The sequence below is a fragment of the Ranitomeya variabilis genome, chromosome 6, assembly GCF_051348905.1.
Source record: "Ranitomeya variabilis isolate aRanVar5 chromosome 6, aRanVar5.hap1, whole genome shotgun sequence".
NCBI classification, from domain to species: Eukaryota; Metazoa; Chordata; class Amphibia; order Anura; family Dendrobatidae; genus Ranitomeya; species Ranitomeya variabilis.
In genome coordinates this window covers 569,370,528-569,398,342 of record NC_135237.1, presented here as the reverse complement: position 1 = coordinate 569,398,342, position 27,815 = coordinate 569,370,528, and the positions used below count along the sequence as shown (strand labels likewise).

General features: G+C 48.1%; 1 protein-coding gene across 2 annotated transcripts in view; it reads right to left on the bottom strand.

Annotated features, from left to right (window-relative positions):
- LOC143783104 (1-phosphatidylinositol 4,5-bisphosphate phosphodiesterase gamma-1-like) overlaps positions 1–27,815 on the bottom strand; it is a 141,948-nt gene that overhangs the window by 28,998 nt on the left and 85,135 nt on the right. For both annotated transcript variants that reach the window (XM_077271364.1, XM_077271365.1), the window contains 11 exons: positions 23,839–23,911; positions 23,587–23,688; positions 22,608–22,726; positions 22,048–22,133; positions 14,627–14,747; positions 14,377–14,545; positions 14,181–14,300; positions 13,914–14,021; positions 12,966–13,153; positions 3,320–3,520; positions 3,076–3,195 (listed from right to left, as the gene is read on the bottom strand). In XM_077271364.1, the coding sequence (XP_077127479.1) occupies positions 3,076–3,195; positions 3,320–3,520; positions 12,966–13,153; positions 13,914–14,021; positions 14,181–14,300; positions 14,377–14,545; positions 14,627–14,747; positions 22,048–22,133; positions 22,608–22,726; positions 23,587–23,688; positions 23,839–23,911 (1,407 nt within the window). The remainder of the gene's footprint in view (positions 1–3,075; positions 3,196–3,319; positions 3,521–12,965; positions 13,154–13,913; positions 14,022–14,180; positions 14,301–14,376; positions 14,546–14,626; positions 14,748–22,047; positions 22,134–22,607; positions 22,727–23,586; positions 23,689–23,838; positions 23,912–27,815) is intronic.

Here is a 27,815-nt window from a genome sequence, read left to right as displayed (position 1 = left end):
GGCGTTCGTGGCACTGGTGGCATTAGAGAGAAGCGGGATACGTTCAAGTGCCTGGACCAGGGACTGAGAAACCTTAGTCAGGTCAGACACGGATTGAGACATAGCAACAACCCACTCCGGGGGAGGGGGGGTGCACTCATCCCGAGACCTAGGGGCTTCCTGAGGGACTGACATGGTGGGAGGAACGCAGGATGGGCAGAAGGGAGAAGGCTGACCTGAGGCTCACTTTTTCTTACAGTGAGCGCAAGCGTAATGGATGGCCGTAGTGGCAAAGGTCGGAGTGGGGTCGGACATAGGTGGAGATATTACCTTGTCCAGGAGCGAAAGTACTGCCGGGAGGAGTAAGTAGTAGCGCTGAGCCTGCTGAAGGACAGCGACAGCGGTAGCCTCAGGAGTCTGCCTGTGTGCCCCCGAGATTCCTCTGTCCAACGCGGTGAGCAGACGCTGACAGGGAGCAGGAAGTAGCAGAAAAGAGCGCGGAGACAGCGCGACGCTGTGGGCGTGCTCAAGCGCCGAAGGGGGAATGCATAAGGAACGCCCCCAAGAGCGCTGAACTTCTGGCCGTTTTAATGTCGGGCGCCACAAGGGGGCGTGCGCCGAACGAAGGAGAAGAAGAAAAAAAGCCGGGAGGGAAAAATGGCGGGCGCACGCACACGCAGTTTGAATGAAAAGGATGGAAAAAGGGAAAGCCAGCCTGCGGCGATAGCGCATCCCGGCGCCCGAAAACGGCGGTGCTGCAGCACACTCCCCTATTAAAGAGAGGCCCAGTAAGAACTGACACCCTAGGAGATCGCTTGCCCGGGGGAGGGGGGTTCTACATGGTAGTCCGTACTGTTGCTTGAAGATTCCCTACCTGGAGTTGAGGAACACATCAGGATCCCTTGTAGAGTAGAGGGTCCTGGAAGAAGTCCTCCTTCCCACGCCACGAACTCCGGCGCAGAAGACACTAAGCAAAAACTGAGTTGCCTGGTGCCTGTCGGAGGGTGTATACTGCTGGGGAGGAGTTACTTCTTCTTTATTTGCATAGTGTCAGCCTCCTAGTGACAGCAGCATACACCCATGGTTACCTGTGTCCCCCAATGAGGCGAGAAAGAAAGGTCTTTAAAGGGGAAATGTTCGTGACGCCACCTGTGGTATTCGGCCAGGGTGACCGACGCTGCTTTAAGGGGTCCGCTGGGGTGATGTTATGGCAGCTAGATGGTATACCTTCCCACAGGTGAAGTGTGTCCCCAGGGCTTCCCATTGTGTAGATGGTGGATGGTGTGAGGTGCAGTGAAGAATGAGGACACAAGGTTGCAGTCTCTACCTTTTACTGAGGGCTTCAGCATCCACAGTCCAGGGTACGGACCACAGGGCAGGCAGAGTCCGGCCAGTTTGGAGGGAAATCCAGAGTCCCCTTATCCAGGTGGAAATCAGTAGCCTTCCTCTAGCACCGTGGTGTTGTAGTACCTTATTGCTGAGCCTCTCATAAGGTCCTCACAGATGTTGTAGATGTTATGTCTCTCTCTCTGTCCCCCAGATGGATAGGACAAACCTGTATGACCGGTGGCTTGAGGCTTTTTACAGGGACTCTATCATGCCCCGGCCTCTCGTGGGTGCCACCATGCCTCCTGGGTATGGGGCGGATCAGTAAAGTGAAATTAGCTGTCCTGCCGGTCTCTGGAGCAAGGCATAAAGAACTGTTGCTCCCTCGGCGTTCCGGCTACCGGGTTCCTGCGCCTCAGAAGGAGGCAGCCTGTGCAGGGCAGAACTCCTTCTGGTATCCACTCCTTTGCTATGACTTCTTCTCACCCTCTCTACAATACAGTTCTCTTTTCGTGTCCTTTCTTAGGAACTGCCACACGTGGGGCAGGTGCAGCTCCGTGACCCTCTGTCTAGGCCTCTGACAGGCTCCCACCCCTGTCAGGGACCAACTACCTGAGCGGAGCTCAGCGAGCAACTCCCTAACTTCCTCTCCAGGCCACCAGTTTTACCTAAGTGTGAAGAGTGCCCTAATAAAAAGGAGCATAGCTCCCCCTGGTGGACTGGAGTATGAAATGTGTTTTATGTTTGCGTTACCTGGTAAAGAGATCTCCTTTATTGCCTCCAAATGTAACATCACTCCCCCCTAGAGGAAAATGACATTACTGCAATGACCAGGACCCTGGGGCGCTGCATACCCCTTCCCATTAAAAAAAGTCTCAAATTTTTATAGGATTGTATCTGAAATATCTGAACAGTTCCAGAAAATGTGGAACTTACAGTATGTTGTAATATTGCTCCAAAATTCATGTTAGGTGCAGGATTAGTGTATCTGATACAGAGCTGAAAATCTCCAGCTCACCACTGGAGGAAGCGCTCAACAAAGGCATTTACATGCTGTAACAACTCTGATTGCAGTGAGCTCCCCCTAGTGGTGGCAATACAAATCTGTATATACTGAGCTCCCTTTAGTGGTGACTGTATACATCTGTATGTAGTGAGCTCCCCCTAGTGGTGGCTGTATAAATCTGTACACAGTGAGCTCCCCCTAGTGGTGGCTGCATAAATCTGCATGTAGTGAGCTCCCATTAGTAGTGGTTGTATAAATCTGTATGTAGTGAGCCCCCCACAGAGGTGGTTGAATAAATCTGTATATAGTGAGCCCCTCCTAGTGGTGGCTGTATAAATCTGCGTTTAGTGAGCTCCCCCTAGTGGTGACTGTATAAATCTGCATGTAGTGAGCTCCCCCCTAGTGGTGGTTGCATAAATCTGCATGTATTAAGCTCCCTCTAGTGGTGGCTGTATAAATTCTGTGTGTAGAGAGCTCCCCCTAGTGGTGGCTGTGTAAATTTGTATGTAGTGAGCTCCCTCTAGTGGTGGCTGTATAAATCTGTATGTAGTGAGCTCCCTCTAGTGGTGTCTATATAAATCTGCATTTAGTGAGCTCCCTCTAGTGGTGGTTGTATAAATCTGTATGTACTAAGGTTCCCCTAGTGGTGGCAAACAACACCCGTAGGCTCATGCAGTGGTCTAGTCTAGAGGAGAAGGTTTCACCATCTTGGGCAGACAGTCCTTACATCTCCATCGCTTTCACCCTCCTGAACAATGTTTTACCTGAAGGAAATGGCATAGGAGTTCGGGTCACTTCGCTTCCGCACCAGAAATGCACCATCTCTGGGAACCCTCATTAACATGTGCTCTGCCTGCAGGCGGGTGAGGCTGGCATGGTACCATCTGTGAAGATAAAGGGCAGTCACTCATGATCAGAGATTATACATTAGATACACCGCTCAGCATACTGTATCACACGTGATGAGATTAGATACATGGCGGAGGGGGGGGGGGGGCAGTCACTTACTCTTTGCTCTCATGAGCATTGGGCTGGGGCACCGGATCTGTCAGTCGCATCTCAAACTCATTGCAGCGCAGCGGCACCTCCCGGTAGTGGCAAATCAGGCCGTACAGACTGTCAAACACCAGGTTGTCGGTCAGGTAGAATTTGGTGGAGCCGGCCTCCTGTCTGGAATGAATGCGGCAGTGCTGGACACGGCTGGACCGCCTGGAAGAGACAAAGAGGAAAAGAGTACAGCATTTCTTTGGATACCCTAAAAATATGGGAGACACATCACACCCCTTTAATTATCATTAGATGTTAGTTGTGAATCTATGACCTAAAAATATCTTTTCAGATTGATAAAGCCGCCACTAGAGGGAGCTCACTGAATACGGACTTATACAGCCACCACTAGAGGGAGCTCACTACATACAGATTTCTACAGCCACCACTAGGAGCCTGTAGTCTGTGGAGGAAGGTGCTGTTCTGTTTGCTCCAGGAGAGTCACCAGTTTTTTTTCACCCAAGAATTCCCACCCCCTCTCTGACCCAGGAAAGAGAGGGGTGTAGTGGATGGACAGTGGGGCTGAGTCCCCATCCCCCACCCCTCGGTCTAAGCCGGAGAGGGGTGGGAGCTCATTGCTACCGACAAAGAGGGTCACCATATCCAGCAAGGTCCAAAACATGGAGGAGCCCAGAAAGACCCAGGAGGGCTGCAAAGCCCCTAAGGCTGAGGCGAGGGCCACTGCGGTGTCTCCTCCTGGAGGCGAGCGGAGTACTCGCAGAGGTGCAGCGGCGGCGGTGCAGAAGGATTGGGGCACTAGGGCCACACGGGAGCCGGTTACCAGCTATGGCTCCCGTGTCCATGCGTACCTCAGCGAGTATGAGGAGGCTGGGGAGACCCTGAAAAGGCTCTGGGAGGAGCTGAAGGAGGTGAGGCAAGCTGCAAGCAGAGCCTCCCGCGCAGAGAAGTCTGCCCTAACAGCCAGGATATCCAGCCTGGGGATCTGCATTGAGGGCATGGAAGCCCGGAGAGCGGCTATATTGGACAACAGCGGGCCCTTCCGGGAAAAGCTGGAAAATGAGGACCGATTCCACAACATGGCTGCTTCAAAGGAGCCAGAGGGGTCTCGGCGTCCGACCCAGGTGGAGGAGGTGGAGCATGAGGAGATGGAGGAGGCACCGTACCCACCTGGGGGCTTGGTAAGGCTACGTTCACATTTGCGTTGTTGTGTGTTGCGTCGGCGACGCATCGGCGACGCAACGCACAACGCATGCAAAACGCATTGTTTTGTGACGCATGCGTCCTTTTTTTGCTTGATTTTGGATGCACAAAAAATGCAACTTGCTGCGTCCTCTGCGCCCTGACGCGTGCGCCGCAGTGACGCATGCGTCACAAAACGCAAGTGCGTTAAATATAGGGGAGCATGACGCATGCGTCGCCGCAGCGGTGCCCGACACTGCGTCGCACAACGCTAATGTGAACGTAGCCTAAGTGATCTCCAGGCCACACACAGCGGGATAGATCCAGTGCAGGTCCCACTCCCATCAGACAATAGTATTTCAGAGGATGATGGGGGTGATGCGGATGATAGCAGCAGCGATAACAGCAGTAGTGGGGGTTGCCTCGTCTTGCAGCAGATCCGTCAGCTAGAGTCCCCAGTAAACTATGCCCACCTGAAGTTTGGGGATGAGGTCTGCGGGGATGAGGCAACCAGGAGGGGGAAAAAGAAAAGCAAAAAAAAGGAAGAAAACATCGGAGGAGAGGTTGGTGTTTGTCCCCCTTCCTGGGACCCCCCGGTCCCGCTGTGTGGAGCCTGCTACCCACCCCGGCCCGGGACCTGCAGTGGGTCCGGTGCGAGGGAGCGGGGAGAGTACAAGTCGTATGGCGCAGGTCGCCGTCTCTGCTGGCGGTAGCAGAGGGGGCGGGAGTGGGCATGCGGCTGCAGAGCCGGACAGTGTGCATGGTCTGGAGTGTGGCCCTGTGGTGGGCAGTAATAAGATCTGTGGAGGTGTCCAGGCCCGATCCTCTGTGGAAACGGGGGACGGCCTGGTGCCTGCTGCACCCGCTGACGCTCGGGGGGGTGGAGGCTGTGGGTACCTTGCCGGTGGTCACCGCTCCCCGCAGTGTTGGCGGTGCACTGTCAGCCGAGGCCGCATCATCGGCGGCGTGTGCTGTGGTGTCGGGGTCCCCCACATGCAGATCCGATGCTGGGTCAAAGTCCGGGACCCCGGCACCGCTTATCATCTCGGGTGCAGCTGTAATGGCTGCGGTAATATGAAGGAGAAAATGTCTAATGAAATCAATTATTAAACCTTATATAAGTCAGTTCAGATATAATGTAGCGAGATGGCGATTGTGTCTTTGAAACTGTCTTGAAGATCCTTGAAACTGACCTGGAAGGAATCTTTGGAATGCAGGAGTGAAGGCACTGGAATACACCATATTTGGAAATGAAGCTTGCAATGAACCAATTACAAAGTGACAAACTATTCTGAAGTTGTGCGACCTCCCCCATTTTCTGTTTTTAGTATTATCCTTTGTTCAGAATAAAGCAGTTGTGAGTGAGCCATCACTGAGAGAGGCTGTGTGTATCGTCTTTGTGAATCTGATACATTCTGGGCCTCTAAGCTAGCACTCAGCTTATATTTGGTCAGGTACAAGCAATCATATAGATCTCCCTTTAAGAGATCACCCTCACAGTAATGCCAGCCCGGATGGCCCCTCACCGGAGGGGGTCGCACCGCCGGGGTCCTCTGCATGTGTGTCACCTGTATCTGTGGGGGACCCGGCGGTGAAGTGCACACAGGAGCGTGGAGATGGTCTGCAGGAGAGGCTGGAGCAACAGTCTGCAGCTGCCAGCACATGCTCTGCTGAAAAGCAGGGTGTGGTAATCAAACCCTGCAGTATCGATCTTAAAGGGGCAGCTGCACTGCAAATAGCAACAACCCCAGCAGAAAGCAGTAAAAAAAAATGCAAATAAAAATGTAAATAAGAATGGAAGTGGTGCAAGTGGTGTGAATAGTGTCTGTGATAATGGTGACGGGTCAGGGGCGGTTTCTGCTGGAGGTATGGTTGGTGTGAATGGTGCCAGTGCGGTGATTTCTACCAGTGAAAATGGTGAGGCTGAGGTAAGTGAGGTGGAGATGGTTGACTGTGAGGTTGAGGGTTCAGGGAATATAGGGGCTGGTCCATTGTCCCCCTCACCTGCAGCCGCCATTAGTTATGCGGCTGCTGCCGCTGGGGTTCCACAAGGGTCTTCCTCATCTCCGGACCCAGGGAATGAAGCTTTTCGCCGCCGTTTCCTGGAGGCCCTCAAAAAAGGGGAGCTGACGATCAATGTAGAGGGAAGAGAGGTGGCATTGTCCTACTGGCTAGATAAGTTTGGTCTAGCTGCCTTCCAAGAGAAAAGGGGGGGGGAGACCGTGTGGTCCCTCCCGACAGCCGGGCAGGGGGTCTCCAGGAGAAATGTGGTTCGTCTTCGCTGGAGGGGCGATGAGGCGTGTCCATCCAGGACAAATGTGGTGAAGCTCCTCATGAAGATAGACTTCAGGGCTATTGACATCTTTGCTCTGATACATCCTTTTGGGACCTCCTCTTTTGATATCAGCTTTGTTCGGCCGGAGGGCTTGGAGCTCTTTTGGCCGAATTATGAGCTAGTAAAAGAGGAGCCCGGCTGGCGAGGGTTCGCCGTGGAAGCAATTTCTAGCCAAAGTGGGCCGAAGAAAGTGACCGTTTTAACATGTAATGAGTCTCTTTCTGGCGTTGACATAATGACCTGGTTGAGCCGGTACGGCGAGGTTGTGGAGGTCCCTAAGAAGAACCGGGACGATTTTGGTATCTGGTCAGGAGGCTGGACCTTCATGGTAAAGTTGAAGCGTTCAAGTGGCACGGTCACCCACATCCCTTCCTTGGCTTTCCTGGGAAGGGATCGGATTCTGGTCTTCTACCAGGGGCAGCCGAAGGTATGCCACAGTTGTGGTGATCCTCGCCACTTCAGCGTGGGCTGCAGGGTGCAGAAATGTACCTTGTGTGGCGAGGTGGGTCACCTCGCCACATCCTGTGGTGTCATTCGATGTCACCTGTGTGGTGATCTAGGTCACCCGTTCAGCCGCTGCCCTCGTTCCTTCTCTAATGCCATGGCCAGCTGGGCGGAGGGGAGCCGCGGGGAAGTTCCTGGCGGTGCAACTTCTGCAGAGGTTAGAGGTGGCAGCGGGGGGGGGGAGCTGAGGGGCCGATGAGGAATGGCAGGGCTAGGGGCCCCTCTTACCAGCGGAGGCAGGCAAGGCGTCAGGAAGGCAGGGGGCAGGAGGAGCCGCGGGAAACTGGGGTAATGGCTGCCCCCTCCTCCGAGGCGACGGCTCATGTCACTGAGGCCCCGGGGGAGGAAGCGGTGAATGAGGAGATCAGACGGATGGAGAATGAGGAAGCGGCTGATCTCTCAGATGCCTCTCAGTATGAAAGTTTTGATGAGGATGGAGGGGAACAGCCAAAAGAAATGGGTGACAAGGGTACCAAGAGTGCCAAAAGTAAAAAAAAGAAGAAAAAAGGTAGAAAATCTTCTTCCCTGACCAAGGTGCCTAAGGAAGGTCCCACCGACTCCCCTCTGATCCCCGTCTCCAACCGGTTCCAAGCCCTTGACGATCCTGCTGAGACGGGAGTCGGGGGTGAGGTTCTGGAGGTAACATCGGGAGGGCCTTTGGGAGGCGGGGGAGTCCCTTCTCCAGGGGGTGTGTCTTCCTCGGGAGGTGGGGAAGACCCTGGGTCCGGAGATGAGAAAGAAGTGGGAGGGATGGATACCTGTCTCTCTGAAAAGAAGAGGGGGGGCTTCATCGTCCGGAGATGAGCGGGATAAGAAAAAGGGTGGGGGGAAGAAAAAGGCCATCTAACTCGATCACTCATGATGGCGGCACCCACCCCGTTGACTCTAGCGACCATTAATGTCGCTAGTATAAAGTCTGATGCGGCTAGATTTGCGGCCTTTGATTTTCTCACCCGATTTGAGGCTGGAATTTTGTTTTTGCAGGAGACTAGGCTTACGGATATGGGGGCCATAAGCAAGGCGGAGAGCGAGTGGAGGTGCGGGTCTTCGTACTGGTCTCTTGCGGCCGAGCCGTGTAGCGGGGTGGCAGTCCTTTTTAAGACTGCATAGAGTTATCGAGGTAGAAATGGGGGGGTGCCTGGTCTTAGACGTCTTCATGAGGGAACAGGAGCTTCGGCTCATTAACATCTATGGTCCGCAGTCAAAGTGGGACCGTAAATGTCTCTTCCTGAAGACTAAGCCCTATCTTTTTACGAGTCGGGAGGTGGTCTTTGGAGGTGACTTTAACACTGTCACAAGGCTTCGTGATAGGGGAGGCTCCATTGACCGGCTGGCTTATGATAGTAATACTCTTAATAGCATAGCTAGTGACGCTCGCCTGGTGGATGTCCACATCCGGCACACCCCAGGTCACTGTGGTTTCACCTTTTATAGAGGTAATTGTAGGTCTAGGATAGACAGGATTTTTTTTAAAAGGAGGAAGCCATCTCTTTAGCAGTGTCCGTTGTTGAGGTGGAGTTCTCCGATCACTGTCTGATTTCTTTTTCTCTGAATGTTTCAGAAACCCCTCAGATGGGAAGGGGACTATGGAAGCTGAATTCGTCCCTCTTGGAAGAAGCAGAGATAAGACAATCCTTTGAGGACTTTCTTCAGAGCCAGGTACCGCTTTTGGATCTCTGTAGCGATAAGTCAGAGTGGTGGGAGATGTTCAAGGATCGGGTTGCGAGTTTCTTCCGCCAGCTCTTGAGCCTCAGGAGCCTGAGCAGGTACCGCCTGTATCAGGAACTGAGGAGGAAACTCGAACATCTCGTCTCGGCTGGAGGTGACCGTGAGGGGATCTCCAGAGTGAAGTCTTTACTCAAGAGGTGTCAGTACGATAGGCACACATCTTTGGTTTTTGAGAGGGATTTCGGGAGGTACAGCTCGCCTGACCCCTACAGAAACTGTAAGATGTCAGTGAGTTGTAAGGTGGTGACAGGTTTGGTCGACGATACGGGTTCCCTGAACAGATCCAAATCCGGGATCCTGGAGGTGATCAGATCTTTCTACTCACACCTCTTGGGGAAGAGGGATCTGGATCGGAACGTGATGTCGGCTTTCCTGGCCGAGGCCATCCCTGAGCCAGGGGATGACCCCTCGCTTCACGTTTTGACAGAACCAATCAGGGAAGAGGAAGTGCGACTGGCCATTGATGGGCTTCGGCCTAAGAAATCGCCAGGTCCGGATGGCTTAACATCCGAGTTTTATAAGACCTTTAGGGACTCCTTGGTCCCTCTCTTGACTGAGGTGTTTAACGAGTGTCTCTCCTCGGGCGCTCTTTCCCGGTCAATGAGGCAGTCGGCCCTGATTATCCTGTCAAAGGGTAAGGACTCATCCCGTATTGAGAATTGGCGTCCCATAGCGCTTCTCAATACGGACCGGAAGGTTCTGGCAAAGGTGCTGTTCAAACGGCTGGTGAAGTTTGCACCCCGGCTCCTTTCGGGGGGCCAGCACTGCTCTGTTCCAGGCCGCAGTACGTTTAGTGCTGTGCTCGGTGTCCGAGAGGCAGTGGAGCAGGGCGGGGCAGGTCACTGGAAGAGGTACTTGCTGTCCTTAGACCAGGCGAAGGCTTTTGATCGGGTTAACCATGAGTACCTCTGGTCCGTCCTTCTGAGGTACGGTCTGCCTGGGGGGTTTGTAAATTGGCTAAAGATCTTGTACGCGGGGGCAGAGACTTTCCCGCTCGTGAATGGTTGGTCTGGCCGCCCTTTTGAGGTTGGGTCTGGGGTCCGCCAGGGCTGTCCATTGAGCCCGCTGTTATACGTGTTTGCGATAGATCCCCTTTTAAGGAGGATTGAGCGTGGGCCGTTGGCGGGAGTCAGGATGGACCAGGTGGCCCCAGAAGCCACTCTGAGGGTGGTAGCGTATGCCGATGACGTCTCCCTTTTCGTGTCCTCGGGTGAGGAGGCGGAGTGGGTCATGTCTGAGGTTGATCGCTACTCGGAGGCTTCTGGGTCCAGAATTAATCAGGAAAAGTGTGAGAGTCTCTGGCTGGGAGGGGGAGACCCTAATTTTGGTCTCCCGGACACTCTTCCAGAGCCCCAGGCATCGGCAAAAATCTTAGGCATCGAATTTGGCCCTGGGGACTACCCCCAGCAAAATTGGGAGGGCAGACTTAAGATCGCCGCCCAGAAGGTGGACCAATGGAAGAGTTGGTCTTTGACCCTGAGGGAAAGGGTTAGCCTGGTTAAGGGTTTTTTGCTACCCTTGTTAATATACCTGGGCAGTGTCTGCATGTTGCCAGAGCCGCTCTGGACACAGGTCTACAGCCTGTTTTTCCAGATGTTATGGGGAAATAGGCTGAACCTAGTCAAGCGGGAGGTCACATATCGCACAAGGAGACTAGGAGGGTTGGGTATGGTCAACCCAGTGGTGTTTCTAATAAACACTTTTGTCAAGACTAACATCGCCAACCTCTGGTCAGAGAGGGCTCCTCCGTGGGTATTCTCCTGCAGGGGATGGCTTCAACCCTTCTTCCAGGAATGGGAGACAGGAGGGCAAGTGAAGGACCTGCGCACACCGCATGGGCATCTCCCGGCTTACGCTACCCCGGTTCTGAAGGTGATCCGCCGGTGGGGTCTGGGAATGTGGGAGATCATGTCGAGGAAATTCCTTGACAGGAGGGTCCTGTTGACCCATTTCCAGAAGCCTCTGGTGCTCAAAGATTGCCCAAGTCGGGATCTGGAGGTGGGCTGAGGTTATTGAATTCTACACGGGTCCCCTTGAAGTTTTGGGACTTGGCGCTGCTTCCATGGGAAACTGTATGTAAGGGACAACCTGAAGTGTAGGAACTCTGATGATCAGGGTTGTCCCCGTGAGGGGTGTTGCAACACGCTGGAAAGCATGGAGTACTTCCTCCTTCAGTGTCCTTTTAATACAGGGGTCTACAACAGGGTGGGTGCTTCCATAGGCTGGCCTCGGCTGGCACACCTTTCCTATGCGGAGTGGGCGTATGGGGCATTCGGATCCCTGGGTGGCCGAGATCGGGGCACTTTATTTCTAGTCAGTTCAGTCGTCAGGTTTTACACGTGGAACGCACGGTGCTTAGTGTCAACTCAGCAGAAAATCCTCCCCAGGGACGAGGTTGTTAGGAACATTCTGGGTGGCCTGGTGAAGGTGCGCTCTCTGGAGTATGACAGGCTAGGTGCAGCGAGGGCCTCTCTTCTCTGGAGAGGGTTCTCATTTAATGTACCTAGGGCTTAGATAAGCAGGTAAATGATAGGGACAGGTAGACAGCTTCAGTAGGGACAGGTAGATAGTTAGGGACAGGATAGGGACAGCCCAGGGACAGTTAGGTAGGCACGCGGTGAGTTAGGTAGGGTAGTAGGGTCAGGCAGGGAGAGACAGGGAAAGGTAGGTAGATAAATAGGGGCAGATGTCTAGACAGGTAGGGACGGCTGGTAGGGTAAGGATTGTTAGGGTAGAAGCCTGTCATCTCCGGTTTCCCGGTGGCGGGCTGGGGCTTTTCACTATCAGATTTTTGTTTTGCAGAAGTGAATTATTGATATAGGGCTTACAGGCACCAATCCTGGCTCTGGGTAAGTGTTGTAATATAGAGTTATGTAGTATTGTATTGTAAGGTGATGATCCTGTGGCTTACAGGGTTAATGCACCTGTAAGCAAGAGGTTATGAGTTACTCGGTGAGCTTATTTTTGTATTGTGTGGGTTTGGTGGTAGGTTGTTTATAGTTGTGTTTGCTGTGTAAAAAAAAAAAAAAAAAAAAAAAATGAAATAATAAAAACATTATAAAATAAATTAAAAAAAATATTTTTTTTGTGATTTAGATAGATGTGTTTAAGCCAGGTGGCTATATTGTTTCTTTTTGGGCGATGGACCAGAGTTTTCTTTGTCAGGTTTGGTATGAAGTGTGTATGTGCGTGTGTATTAATAAATTGTTTCTTCTCTCCTTGGGTGAGGTAACCTGGGGAGGAGGAGATCTGCAGGAATCAAAAAGTGAAAAGACGAGTAAAGGACAGAAAACAACATAAGAAAGAAAGATGGAGGAAGCTTCTCTGAGAAAGAAGAAGGCAGTTTGTTTTCTTTTGCGGGGTTGCTTTGACTGGGGGCAGTTATGCTGGACTCGGACTTTGCTTTGGACTGGGGGGGTATTGTTGGACTCGAACAGTTGCTTTTGCTGGGGTTTTGATTTTTGCTATTTATTGATTGTAAGTTTTGTATTTTTATAATAAGAGTTCACTACATACAGATTTATATATACAGCCACCACTGGAGGAAGATCACTGCTAGAGATGAGCGAATTTGATTGGGTCAGTGTTTATTCGGCCAGCTATAGCGCTTACCGACTAAGTTGCAGAGGGAACCCGGCTTCCTGGATCACTCCGGCTGATCAGCTGTTCGGCTCCGCAGCTGCATGTGTCGCGGCTGTGTGACAGCCTGTTTGTTGGGCTCTCCATGCATGTCACACAACCACGACGCATGCAGCTGCGGAGCCGAACAGCTGATCAGCCGTAGCGATCCAGGTTTCCGGGTTCCTTCTGCAGCTTATTCAGTAAGCGCCATAGCTGGCCGAATAAGCCCTAATCCGATCAAATTCGCTCATCTCTACTTATTACACACAGAGAACTCACCAGAATGACAGCGTGTAGTCGCCCACAAAGGTCTCGCTCTCTCGCACTAGGAACGTGCCGTCCTTGCCTCCTGTCTCTGTGCAATATTCATGGAGCAGTTTCTCGGCAATATGGCGTCCATCACGCCCACCGCCCAACTTTCCGTGGAACCACTTCTCACTGAAGTGCAGCTCGTTATTATTCATTTCCTGAATATAAATACAATTGCAGTTATTTTGTCATCGGCTCTGTGGCCCCGGAGAGCGGCGGCCGTGCAGAGGTGCTATAGGTCACACGTGCTGGTAATCTTGTCTTCTGGCGCACTGGTGATTTACACCGTATGAGGCAGCAGCGGGACGCTCGATTAATGGTCCGGCGTCCCCACCAGACAAAACATCAGCCGATAGTTATAGAACACTCGGCCAGCGTCCAAACTCAGAAATACAAGTGCAAAGAAGACGTCTGGGACTCGTGTGTCCCCACGTATGGGCTCACACGTGGGCAGCTAACATGTGACTTGTCTCGTGGGAGTCATTTTTGCATTTTTTTTCTATTTTTTGATGCAGGCACATTTTTCCTTTCATACCTGTGAGTTGATGTGCATCATACTTACACTAGGGGACACTATCCACACCACATCTCTATGTGTATATGAGGTCCATCCCATCCGGTGAGCCATGATGACATCACACCAGGTGGTTGGTGTATGACATCATCGGTGACTGGTGCCAGGTCAATATGATAGAGGGCAATGGCCGCTGTTTGCAAATCCATGTGACACTGCAGGGGCCTAGTCCTCCTCCTGGCCTAGTCCTGCTCACACAGCTGAGCATGTGTTACAATGTGCTTACTGACACATTGCATCGAGTCGTCAGCTGTGTGAGCAGGACTTGGATGGCTTTATGTGCCATCTGAAGGCTGCAATGGAGACCAGCGGTGGCCATAAAGTATGGTGGAGTCTTTCGTTACCTCTTTGGGCTCGGACTCCTCCTCGTCCTCGTTAGACTGGTACCGCGACGTCTCCTCTGAGTAGTAGATCTTGTTGCTTGTGAGAACAAAGTAATGTGGACTCCAAGTCTGCGGGGAGAATGTGGCAATGGAGGGGTTAAGAGTGTGATGATGGGGGTGACGGTTGGCGACCACCTCGAGCGGTAAAGATCTGCCATTCTAGGACAGTTGAGCGACATCCCGAGCAGTGATAAGTGGTCGCTTTCCCCGCTCCCCCGGGCCACCTACATGATCTATGGGGTCCTCAAGGTACAGGATGCCATTCTTGATGGAGTTGCTGATGTCGTTCTCGGAGTAGCTGGCCGTGGACACCTCCTCATAAAGGTTTCCTTCCACCAGCTTCTTGTGCTGAGGAGAAAGGCAGGGTGGTGAGAGACGGCACCCGCTGTGGGTAACGTCGCCCCAGGGCGGGCCCGCGCCTTACCTTAATCAGGATCTTCTTCTTCAGCTGATTAGGAGAAGGCAGCTCGTCGGCGTTTATGTCCACCGGTTTGGTGAGCAGCATGTCCCCAAAGACCTTCTTGAAGTAGAAGGCCATGTTCCTCTGCTGCATGACGCTGCAGTGGTCCTCTATGGACAGGATGACCGGGTACCTGCAGCACAAAAGCTGAACTGTGACCCCCAGACGTGCAAGGGGCCCGCAGCGCCACACGCCACAATCACACAGGTCTTACTCTGACGTGACAAAGGCGTTCTCCTTAATAGTGTGCAGCACGTCCAGGAACTTGATCTTGGACGTCAGGGTGTGCCCGTGGTAGATGATCGGCAGGTCGTCGGGCCCGTCCCAGCAATCCACTGGTTAATCGAAAATAACAGATACATAGTTAACAAGAAATATGTTTTCTGGCAGCGCCTCTTCCTCCAGAGGACCCAGCGCATGATTGGGTTCAATAACGGTGTAATACTTCACTTCTCCTGTGGAGGCGCTGCAGGAAAACTGAGCACTTACTGCTGATCGCAGAGGATCCAATCAGCAGAAAATCAGTAGAAAATCTACATACTATATACCCACACATACTGTACAAATCTATACATACCATAGATATAATATATACACATACTGTACAAATCTATACATACTATATATACACATACCGTATAAAAAATATATATATATATATATATATATATATATATATATATATATATATATATATAGATATATTGTAAGATTGCACTCACTAACAGGTAGGGGATTACTCGCTGGGCACTGGATTCAAGCACACGGGCACAGTTTTTAAACACAATAGCAGTCCATACGGTTTATTTAAGCGTCATAAACCGCTCTGTAAGCCAGGTTACACATGGTCCATTTAACTTTACATGATATGGCTTTAACTCATTAGCCACACGTTATCCATTTGCAGCAACTAAACACGCTGGTCCTCTCCTGAACAGTTGCAGTGGGTTACAGCGCAGGTCATATAACATCACAAGCACCAACAGTCTGTATAGGTACCTGATGGGAGCTCCTGCTCCACCTGCTGACTCCTTGTCAGTCCTCTCTCTTGGGAAGGCTGCCTTACTGGGATCACCAACTTGCCTAGTCGGCACACATTAGTCAGTCCAGACCCACCGAAGGACTGTAGCTTCCCCACACAGTAGCTGTCACTGGCTCTGCAGATCCCGGTCCTCACCTCGTGCTGTTCAGGGATCCGGTCCTACTCCCAGGACCTCCCAACACCCAGGTTACTCAGGATCACACAGGTGGCCAGTCTGGGTACTATTCAGGACGTCCATCCCCGGCTGGGACCGTCCAATACCCAGGCCACCAGTAGCAAAGTCCCACCACGTGCTCTTCAGGGCTAGCACGCCCAACACAGAGGTTTCTATCAGGACCTTGCACCTGTACTATACAGGTCTACACACTCAGAACACACAGGAGCATGTGACCCACACCCTGGTCACATTATCTAGGTGTAACCAATCCCCTGGGTGGGAGTGTGGGTGTGTGGCTAGTTTGTCCCGCCCATCTCACATAACTAGCCCTGCCAGCCTCCTATGACTATTATATAACACTATACTTGTAGGACTACAGGTCCCAGAACACCACATCGCTTCAGGCTGGCAGCGCAGACTCTCCTCCTCTGCGACACACATATCGGCCATTCACCACAATGCCGGACTTTGTCACATCATCACATCCATGCATGCAACTGCCATGCATTCTCACAGCCTCAATACGCCTGCGTGCGTATACTGGGGAGACCATGCAGCGCCCCCTACCTGTTACACTGGTCACTGCATCACAATATAATATATATATATATATATATATATATATATATATATATATATATATATATATATATATATATATATATATATATATATTATATATACACTCACCGGCCACTTTATTAGGTACACCATGCTAGTAACGGGTTGGACCCCTTTTGCCTTCAGAACTGCCTCAATTCTTCGTGGCATAGATTCAACAAGGTGCTGGAAGCATTCCTCAGAGATTTTGGTCCATATTGACATGATGGCATCACACAGTTGCCGCAGATTTGTCGGCTGCACATCCCAAAGATGCTCCATACAAGGCAGGATGGATCCATGCTTTCATGTTGTTTACGCCAAATTCTGACCCTACCATCCGAATGTCGCAGCAGAAATCGAGACTCATCAGACCAAGCAACGTTTTTCCAATCTTCTACTGTCCAATTTCGATGAGCTGGTACAAATTGTAGCCTCAGTTTCCTGTTCTTAGCTGAAAGGAGTGGTACCCGGTGTGGTCTTCTGCTGCTGTAGCCCATCTGCCTCAAAGTTCGACGCACTGTGCGTTCAGAGATGCTCTTAGGCCTACCTTGGTTGTAACGGGTGGCGATTTGAGTCACTGTTGCCTTTCTATCAGCTCGAACCAGTCTGCCCATTCTCCTCTGACCTCTGGCATCAACAAGGCATTTCCGCCCACAGAACTGCCGCTCACTGGATTTTTTTTCTTTTTCGGACCATTCTCTGTAAACCCTAGAGATGGTTGTGCGTGAAAATCCCAGTAGATCAGCAGTTTCTGAAATACTCAGACCAGCCCTTCTGGCACCAACAACCATGCCACGTTCAAAGGCACTCAAATCACCTTTCTTCCCCATACTGATGCTCGGTTTGAACTGCAGGAGATTGTCTTGACCATGTCTACATGCCTAAATGCACTGAGTTGCCGCCATGTGATTGGCTGATTAGAAATTAAGTGTTAACAAGAAGTTGGACAGGTGTACCTAATAAAGTGGCCAGTGAGTGTGTGTGTATGTATATATTTATATATATATATATATATATATATATATATATATATATATATATATATAGTACAGACCAAAAGTTTGGACACACCTTCTTCTCATTTAAAGATTTTTCTGTATTTTCATGACTATGAACATTGTACATTCACACTGAAGGCATCAAAACTATGAATTAACACATGTGGAATTATATACTTAACAAAAAAGTGTTAAACAACTGAAATTATGTCTTATATTCTAGGTTCTTCAAAGTAGCCACCTTTTGCTTTGATGACTGCTTTGCACACTCTTGGCATTCTCTTGATGAGCTTCAAGAGGTAGTCACCGGGAATGGTTTTCAACAATCTTGAAGGAGTTCCCAGAGATGCTTAGCCCTTGTTGGCCCTTTTGCCTTCACTCTGCGGTCCGGCTCATCCCAAACCATCTCGATTGGGTTCAGGTCTGGTGACTGACCAAGAAGGAGAGTGATGGGGTGCTACGCCAGATGACCTGGCCTCCACAAACAGCCCTTACACAGCCTGGAGGTGTGTTTGGGGTCATTGTCCTGTTGAAAAATAAATGATGGTCCAACTAAACGCAAACCGGATGGAATAGCATGCCGCTGCAAGATGCTGTGGAAGCCATGCTGGTTCAGTATGCCTTCAATTTTGAATAAATCCCCAACAGTGTCACCAGCAAAGCCCCCCCACACCATCACACCCCCTCCTCCATGCTTCACGGTGGGAACCAGGCATGTAGAGTCCGTCCGTTCACCTTTTCTGCGTCGCACAAAGACACGGTGGTTGGAAACAAAGATCTCAAATTTGGACTCATCAGACCAAAGCACAGATTTCCACTGGTCTAATGTCCATTCCTCGTGTTCTTTAGCCCAAACAAGTCTCTTCTGCTTGTTGCCTGTCCTTAGCAGTGGTTTCCTAGCAGCTATTTTACCATGAAGGCCTGCCGCACAAAGTCTCCTCTTAACAGTTGTTGTAGAGATGTGTCTGCAGCTAGAACTCTGTGTGGCATTGACCTGGTCTCTAATCTGAGCTGCTGTTAACCTGCGATTTCTGAGGCTGGTGACTCGGATAAACTTATCCTCAGAAGCAGAGGTGACTCTTTGTCTTCCTTTCCTGGGGCGGTCCTCATGTGAGCCAGTTTGTAGCACTTGATGGTTTTTGCCACTGCACTTGGGGACACCTTCAAAGTTTTCCCAATTTTTCGGATTGACTGACCTTCATTTCTTAAAGTAATGATGGCCACTCATTTTTCTTTACTTAGCTGCTTTTTTCTTGCCATAATACAAATTCTAACAGTCTATTCAGTAGGACTATCAGCTGTGTATCCACCAGACTTCTGCTCAACACAACTGATGGTCCCAACCCCATTTATAAGGCAAGAAATCCCACGTATTAAAACTGACAGGGCACACCTGCGAAGTGAAAACCATTCCCGGTGACTACCTCTTGAAGCTCATCAAGAGAATGCCAAGAGTGTGCAAAGCAGTCATCAAAGCTAAAGGTGGCTACTTTGAAGAACCTAGAATATAAGACATATTTTCAGTTGTTTCACACTTTTTTGTTAAGTATATAATTCCACATGTGTTAATTCATAGTTTTGATGCCTTCAGTGTGAATTTACAATTTTCATAGTCATGAAAATACAGAAAAATCTTTAAATGAGAAGGTGTGTGCAAACTTTTGCTCTGTACTGTATATGTGTGTTTTGAAGAATATTTCCTTTGAAAACAATGTGTAAATGACAGAAAACTGCTGTATGTAAAAGCTCATGTTAAAATAGCATTGCAATCGGATGCTAGTTGTGAAAAATCAGATTGTACTCTCATGACACTCGTGGGACTCTCGGCAGGGAGACTTGGAGTGATGTTTCATACGGCAAGTGTGCCTCCGGCCTTATGGAGCATACAAGCCTCCTCTACCGTCATGTTTGTCAGCCACAACTGATAGACTTTGTGATGAGCCGATTTGGTGACTCCGATATTTTTCCGGGACGTCCACCTTTTGGCTTCTGAATGGATGGATGTTTGGATTTCGTATTCTTCCAGCTCTCGCATGATGCAGTTTGGCAATTTTCTTGCCAACAGAGCGCTATCGATGAGCTGGATGATGCGGTTTCTCTTTCCTTGGGAAATCTTCTTCATGGCGGCTCCTCGATTCCAACCAGTGATCTTTCACTTGGGAATAAACCTAATTACACACTGAGCTATTAGGGAAGGTGAGAACAGGTTGTAGTTTTAAGTATTCCAGAAGAAAAAGATTTTTCCACCAAAGGAGCAAAACAGTAACAATGCAGCGACATGACGAGAATCTGCATAACTAATCATATGCTAAATAGCTGCAAGCCAAACATACAGGAGCTTGTCACAAAATTAGAATATCATCAAAAAGTAAATTTATTTCAGTTCAATATAAAAAGTGAAACTCATATATTGTATAGAGTCATTACACACAGAGTGATCTATTTCATATGTTTGTTTCTGTTAATGTTGATGATTATGGCTTACAGCCAATGAAAACCCAAAAGTCATTATCTCAGTATATTAGAATAATTAACAATAAACACCTGTAAAGGCTCCTAAGTGTTTATAAAGGTCCCTTAGTCTGTTTCAGTAGCTCCACAATCATGGGGAAGACTGCTGACCTGACAGATATCCAGAATGCGTCAATGACACACTCCACAAGGAGGGGAAGCCACAAAAGGTCATTGGTAAAGAAGCCGGCTGTTCACAGAGTGCTGTATCCAAGCATAATTAATGGAAAGTGGAGTGTGGTAGAAAAAAAAGGTGCACAAGCAACCAGGATAACCGCAGTCTGGAAAGGATTGTTGAGAAAAGGCCATTCAAAAATTTGGGTGAGTTTCACAAGGAGAGGACTGCTGCTGGAGTCATTGCTTCACCACACACAGACGTATCCAGGACATGGACTACAAGTGTCACATTCCTTGTGTCCGGCCACTCATGACCAATAGACAACGCGAGAAACGTCTTACCTCGGCCAAGGAGAAAAAGAACTGGACTGTTGCTCAGGGGTCCAAGGTGTTGTTTTCAGGTCGAAGTAAATTTTGCATTTCATTTGGAAATCAAGGTCCCAGAGTCCGGAGGAAGAGTGGAGAGGCCACAATCCAAGCTGCTGGAGGTCTAGTGTGAAGTCTCCACAATCAGTGATGGTTTGGGGAGCCATGTCATCTGCTGGTGTAGGTCCACTGTGTGTTATCAAGACCAAAGTCAGCGCAGCCGTCTACCAGGACACTGTAGAACACTTCATGCTTCCCTCTGCCTACAAGCTTTATGGAGATGGAAATGTCATTCTCCAGCAGGACTTGGATCCTGTCCACACTGCCAAAAGTACCAATACCTGGTGTAAAAACAACAGTATCACTGGGCTTGGTTGGAAGCAAACTCGCCAGACCTTAACCCCATAGAGAATCTATGGAGTATTGTGAAGAGGAAGAAGATGAGATGAGCAGAAGGCTGCTATCAAAGCAACCTGGGCTTCCATAACCCCTCAGCAGTGCCACAGGCTGATCGCCTCCATGCCACACCGCATTGATGCAGTAATTAATGCAAAAGGAGCCGCGACCAAGTATTGAGTGCATTTACTGAACATACATTTCAGTAGACCAACATTTCAGATTTTACAATCATTTTTCAAGCTGGTGTTATAAAGTATTCTAATTTACTGAGATAATGGCTTTTGGGTTTTCATTGGCCGTAAGCCATAATCATCAACATTAACAGAAATAAACACGTGAAATAGATCACTCTGTGTGTAATGACTCCATATAATATATGAGTTTTACTTTTTATATTGAAGAACTGAAATAAATTAACTTTTGGATGATATTCTAATTTTCTGAGAAGCACCTGTATGTATGAGACAGCCAAGAACATTGTCTATAGAATATTGCTAGTCTCAGGATCGGAGCAGTAGTGGATGGTGAGATATGGAGTTTGAAAGTCAGAAGGTCAAATCATTGTTACCCTTTTACTTTTCAGTGTATTTGCTCCGTCCATAATTCCCACCCCCTCGACTAAAACAGACCCAGCACCCAATACTGCCCCCACCATGTCTCACTGTAGGAATGGTGATCTTCTGATGATCTGCAGTGTCAACTTTTCACCTTTTGGAATTATGGTAAAAAACAAACCTCCTTGCTCTCATTCTTGCAGAATTATGTTTTGCCAAAATACAAAAATTATGGGTTATGGTAAAACGTAGCCAGGCTTGGATGTTTTATATGTAAGGAGAGGCTTCAGTTTTCCCCCTGGACCACACAGGCTGGACATATGAAGAATATGGGAGATTGTGGTCACATACAGGACACAACCAGGACTGGCTACACATTCCTGCAGCTCCTTTAATGCTTCTGTTGGCCTCTTGCAGCCTCCCAGACCAATTTTCTGCTTTCTTCAATTTTTATCAATTTTTGAGTAAAGTTCGGTTCTAGGTAATGTCACTGTTGTGTTAAATTTAAGCCACTTCTTGACAACGTCTTCAGTCTCCATGGTTCAGCTAATGCCTTGGAAATGTTTTTGTTCTTTCTCCTGACTGACAATTTTCCACAGTGAGATCCTTTGCTGTGTTGTCAGCTGTTTGTCGGACCAGAAAATGTCAGGAAAATCCTCCTAGAGCAGCGACACTATACACATCTACTGTATGAATATATAATATATACTGCACTTATAAGGGTGTACCTGTCTGTAGATTGATCTCACTTTTCCTACAAATAAGCATGGCGGCCTCCACATCGGAGTCACCACCTTGTATATTGAGCGTAAGGCAACAACCTTATTAGCGGAGATGCTGCCGTCGTAACGCCGCGTTGTCACTGTACCTGGTGGATACGATACTTACGCTCGATGCAGCGACAGCCCATGCGGAGGCAGCGGGAGTACGCCTCTAGGGACGACTCGCTGGAGAACTGATCGCCCGTCAGATACCTGCGAGAGAACAGCAGAGAGAGGCATGTGAAGGCATCAGGGGGAGGAGTCTTTATGCTCCTCCCCCTACTTATGTGTGCGGTAAGGACAGGAAGTGAAAAGGGGGCGGAGCACTGACAACCGCGGATGACCTGGGAAAGTTCTGGAACTTTCTATCAGACATTAGGACACATTTATTAACCATTTGTGCCCATCTCTCTAATATTCGTGGCCTCTGTGCCAGTTTCCTATGGGAGTAAACTGGCCTGGCTCAGTAATTAGTTATAAAAAAAAAGGCCTATGTTGTAGCGTAAAAGCTCGCAGCTCAGGGCCTTAAAACACAGTGAATGGAGACACCAAGAGAAACCATAAAATAAAATCATTACTAAGGGCCCCGGGCACTGATACACTGAGACGAGCCTGCAGCTGTGTCAGGTCTGTGGCCGCCATCACACATGCACATGAGAAGCGTTTCTTCCATGGGGCCGGCCTTACGTGTTATGTGAGGAGGAGATCCAGTACTGGGACAGGGGGCAGCCCATCTCCTCCGCCGTCACGCTCTCGCACTTGGAATCCATAATGGAATTCTCTTTGGAGAACAGATAAGTCAGAAACTGGGGGAGCAAGAACAAAAGTGTGACCACCAGGAGGCACCACACCAACGCCATAGAGTGCACCGAGAACATAACTCCCATCATCTCCCGTACAGACGGCAGCTCCCATCACTTCCAGCAAAAAATCATTACAGCATGACCGCATGTAATATACATGCACACTGACATCCAGAGCTGTATTCACAATTTTGCTCTTACATATTGCCTATATACGGTACTTGTCACACCAAGAGCTGAACTCAGACTACCGCTGTGACATCCTACGTTATGTATAGGAACACCCAGATTCTATCATGTACAAGACTAGATGTACTGGAAAAACTATTAATGCAGCCCTGGATGTGACTGCAAGAGCATAACGGTTAATGCAGTTCTGGATCAGAATGGAGTGCAAGGCAATGTGTGAAGGAAAAACTGTGAATGCAGCTCTGGATGTGCTTGAAGTATGAGAAGGAATATGAACTGAGCTCTGTATGTGGTTGCTGTATTATACAGGATGTAATGGAAGCATTGTGAATGCAGCTCTGGATGAGACTGAAGCATTATGCTTGATGTAACAACAGAATCGTGACTGCAGCTCCGGGTATTACTGAAGTACACTATGGTATATAACAGGAAATCTGTGAATGCAGCTCTGGATGTGCTTGACGTATGAGAAGGAATATGAATTGAGCTCTGCATGTGGTTGCTGTATTATACAGGATGTAATGGAAGCATTGTGAATGCAGCTCTGAATGTGACTGAAGCATAATACAGGATATAACAGCAGAATTGTGAATACAGCAGGTGGGGACACGCAAGCTCCTCAGTGTTTTCCTATGGACGGTCCATGTCTGGCTGACTGCTGGGCTTTGACTCACCTCTTCCAGCTGCAGCACCGGCTCCGACATCTCCACATCTGCATCCCGCATGTAACTACATAGAAAGTCCCTCACTTTACCAAGGTCACTTGCCCAGACTTCCTACAACAAGATTAGAATTACAAGACAGCTGTGGAAGGTGACAGTGGGGTCCGGTAGTGGAATGACTGGGGGGACGGCACCCGAACACTGGCTCACTGTGAGGATTTATAAAGCCGGCTCACACGCACCTTATCATGTTGTGTTTCTCACCTTCTGATCAAATTGAAGAAAGCGCTGAAAGTCGTACAGTGAGATCTGACACAGTGTGGGACGATCGACATTCCTGGGGAAAAGAACTAGATGGTAATTCTTCTACATACACGGTCATCCAGAGCGCTCTGTGATTTCCGCACACGGCGTGTATTGTCTGCTGGTTATCAGAATGCTCCAAGTAACACAAACCCCTCACTACATACTCGCTAGCACACTTCATTTACAGGAGCTTCTCACAAAATGAGAAAATCATCAAAATGTTAATTTATTTCAGCTCTTCAATACAAAAAGTGAAACTCATATATTATATAGAGTAATTACACACAGAGTGATCTATTTCACGTGTTTATTTCTGTTAATGTTGATGATTATGGCTTACAGCCAACAACAATGCTCTGTGTACTGCATATATTTATTTTGAATGTTCTGTTTAAGGCAGATTCCTCGCTCGAATGCTCTGTGTACTGCATATTCCTCACTAGAATGCTCCATGTACTGAATATGCCTCACTAGAATGCTCCATGTACTGAATATGCCTCACTAGAATGCTCCATGTACTGAATATGCCTCACTAGAATGCTCCATATACTGAATATTCCTCACTAGAATGCTCCATATACTGAATATTCCTCACTAGAATGCTCCATGTACTGAACATTCCTCACTAGAATGCTCCATGTACTGAATATGCCTCACTAGAATGCTCCATGTACTGAATATGCCTCACTAGAATGCTCCATGTACTGAATATGCCTCACTAGAATGCTCCATATACTGAATATTCCTCACTAGAATGCTCCATATACTGAATATTCCTCACTAGAATGCTCCATGTACTGAACATTCCTCACTAGAATGCTCCATGTACTGAATATGCCTCACTAGAATGCTCCATGTACTGAATATGCCTCACTAGAATGATCCATGTACTGAATATCCCTCACTAGAATGTGCCATGTACTGAATATGCCTCACTAGAATGTGCCATGTACTGAATATGCCTCACTAGAATGTGCCATGTACTGAATATGCCTCACTAGAATGTGCCATGTACTGAATATGCCTCACTAGAATGTGCCATGTACTGAATATCCCTCACTAGAATGTGCCATGTACTGAATATCCCTCACTAGAATGTGCCATGTACTGAATATGCCTCACTAGAATGCTCCATGTACTGAAAATGCCTCACTAGAATGTGCCATGTACTGAATATGCCTCACTAGAATGATCCATGTACTGAATATCCCTCACTAGAATGTGCCATGTACTGAATATGCCTCACTAGAATGTGCCATGTACTGAATATGCCTCACTAGAATGTGCCATGTACTGAATATGCCTCACTAGAATGTGCCATGTTCTGAATATTCCTCACTAGAATGCTCCATGTACTGAATATGCCTCACTAGAATGATCCATGTACTGAATATTCCTCACTAGAATGCTCCATGTACTGAATATGCCTCACTAGAATGTGCCATGTTCTGAATATTCCTCACTAGAATGCTCCATGTACTGAATATTCCTCACTAGAATGATCCATGTACTGAATAAGCCTCACTAGAATGCTCCATGTACTGAATATGCCTCACTAGAATGTGCCATGTACTGAATATTCCTCACTAGAATGTGCCATGTACTGAATATCCCTCACTAGAATGTGCCATGTACTGAATATGCCTCACTAGAATGCTCCATGTACTGAACATTCCTCACTAGAATGCTCCATGTAGTGAATATTCCTCACTAGACTGCTCCATGTACTGAACATTCCTCACTAGAATGCTCCATGTACTGAATATCCCTCACTAGAATGCTCCATGTACTGAATATCACTCACTAGAATGTTCCATGTACTGAATATTCACTAGAATGCTCCATGTACTGAATATGCCTCACTAGAATGTGCCATGTACTGAATATTCCTCACCAGAATGCTCCATGTACTGAATATTCCTCACCAGAATGCTCCATGTACTGAATATGCCTCACTAGAATGCTCCATGTACTGAATATTCCTCACTAGAATGCTCCATGTACTGAATATGCCTCACTAGAATGCTCCATGTATTGAATATGACTCACTAGAATGATCCATATACTGAATATTCCTCACTAGAATGATCCATATACTGAATATTCCTCACTAGAATGATCCATGTACTGAATATGCCTCACTAGAATGATCCATGTACTGAATATCCCTCACTAGAATGCTCCATGTACTGAATATGCCTCACTAGAATGATCCATGTACTGAATATCTCTCACTAGAATGTGCCATGTACTGAATATGCCTCACTAGAATGTGCCATGTACTGAATATGCCTCACTAGAATGTGCCATGTACTGAATATTCCTCACTAGACTGCTCCATGTACTGAATATTCCTCACTAGAATGCTCCATGTACTGAATATTCCTCACTAGACTGCTCCATGTACTGAATATTCCTCACTAGAATGTTCCATGTACTGAATATTCACTAGAATGCTCCATGTACTGAATATGCCTCACTAGAATGTTCCATGTACTGAATATTCACTAGAATGCTCCATGTACTGAATATGCCTCACTAGAATGTGCCATGTACTGAATATTCCTCACCAGAATGCTCCATGTACTGAATATTCCTCACCAGAATGCTCCATGTACTGAATATGCCTCACCAGAATGCTCCATGTACTGAATATTCCTCACTAGAATGCTCTATGTACTGCATATTCCTCACTAGAATGCTCCATGTACTGAATATTCCTCACTAGAATGCTCCATGTACTGAATATGCCTCACTAGAATGCTCCATATACTGAATATGCCTCACTAGAATGATCCATGTCCTGAATATGCCTCACTAGAATGCTCCATGTACTGAATATGCCTCACTAGAATGCTCCATGTACTGAATATGCCTCACTAGAATGCTCCATGTACTGAATATTCCTCACTAGAATGCTCCATGTACTGAATATTCACTAGAATGCTCTATGTACTGCATATTCCTCACAAGAATGCTCCATGTACTGAATATCCCGCACTAGAATGCTTCATGTACTGAAAATCCCTCACTAGAATGCTCCATGTACTGAATATGCCTCACTAGAATGCTCCATGTACTGCATGTTCCTCACTAGAATGCTCCATGTCCTGAATATGCCTCACTAGAATGCTCCATGTCCTGAATATGCCTCACTAGAATGCTCCAAGTACTGCATATTCCTCACTAGAATGCTCCATGTGCTGAATTTCCCTCACTAGAATGCTCCATGTTCTGCATATTCCTCACTAGAATGATCCATGTACTAAATATGCCTCACTAGAATGCTCCATGTACTGCATATTCCTCACTAGAATGCTCCATGTACTGCATATTCCTCACTAGAATGCTCCATGCACTGTATTTCCCTCAATAGAATGCTCCATCTACTGCATATTCCTCACTAGAATGCTCCATGTACTGCATATTCCCCACTAGAATGCTCGATGGACTGCATATTCATCACTAGAACGCTCCATGTGCTGAATATGTCTCATTAGAATGCTGTGTGCACTGTAATGCAGATTCCTTGCTCGAATGCTCCGTGTACTGAATATTTCTCATTAGAATGCTCCATGTACTGAATATCCCTCACTAAAATGCTCCATATACTGAATATCCCTCACTAGAATGCTTCATGTACTGAATATCCCTCACTAGAATGCTCCATGTACTGAATATGCCTCACTAGAATGCTCCACGTACTGAATATTCCTCACTAGAATGCTCCACGTACTGAATATCCCTCATTAGAATGCTCCACGTACTGAATATCCTTCACTAGAATGCTCCTTGTACTGAATATCCTTCACTAGAATGCTCCATGTACTGAATATCCCTCACTAGAATGCTCCATGTACTGAATGTCTCACTAGAATGCTCCATGTACTGAATATTCCTCACAAGAATGCTCGATGTACTGAATATCCCTCATT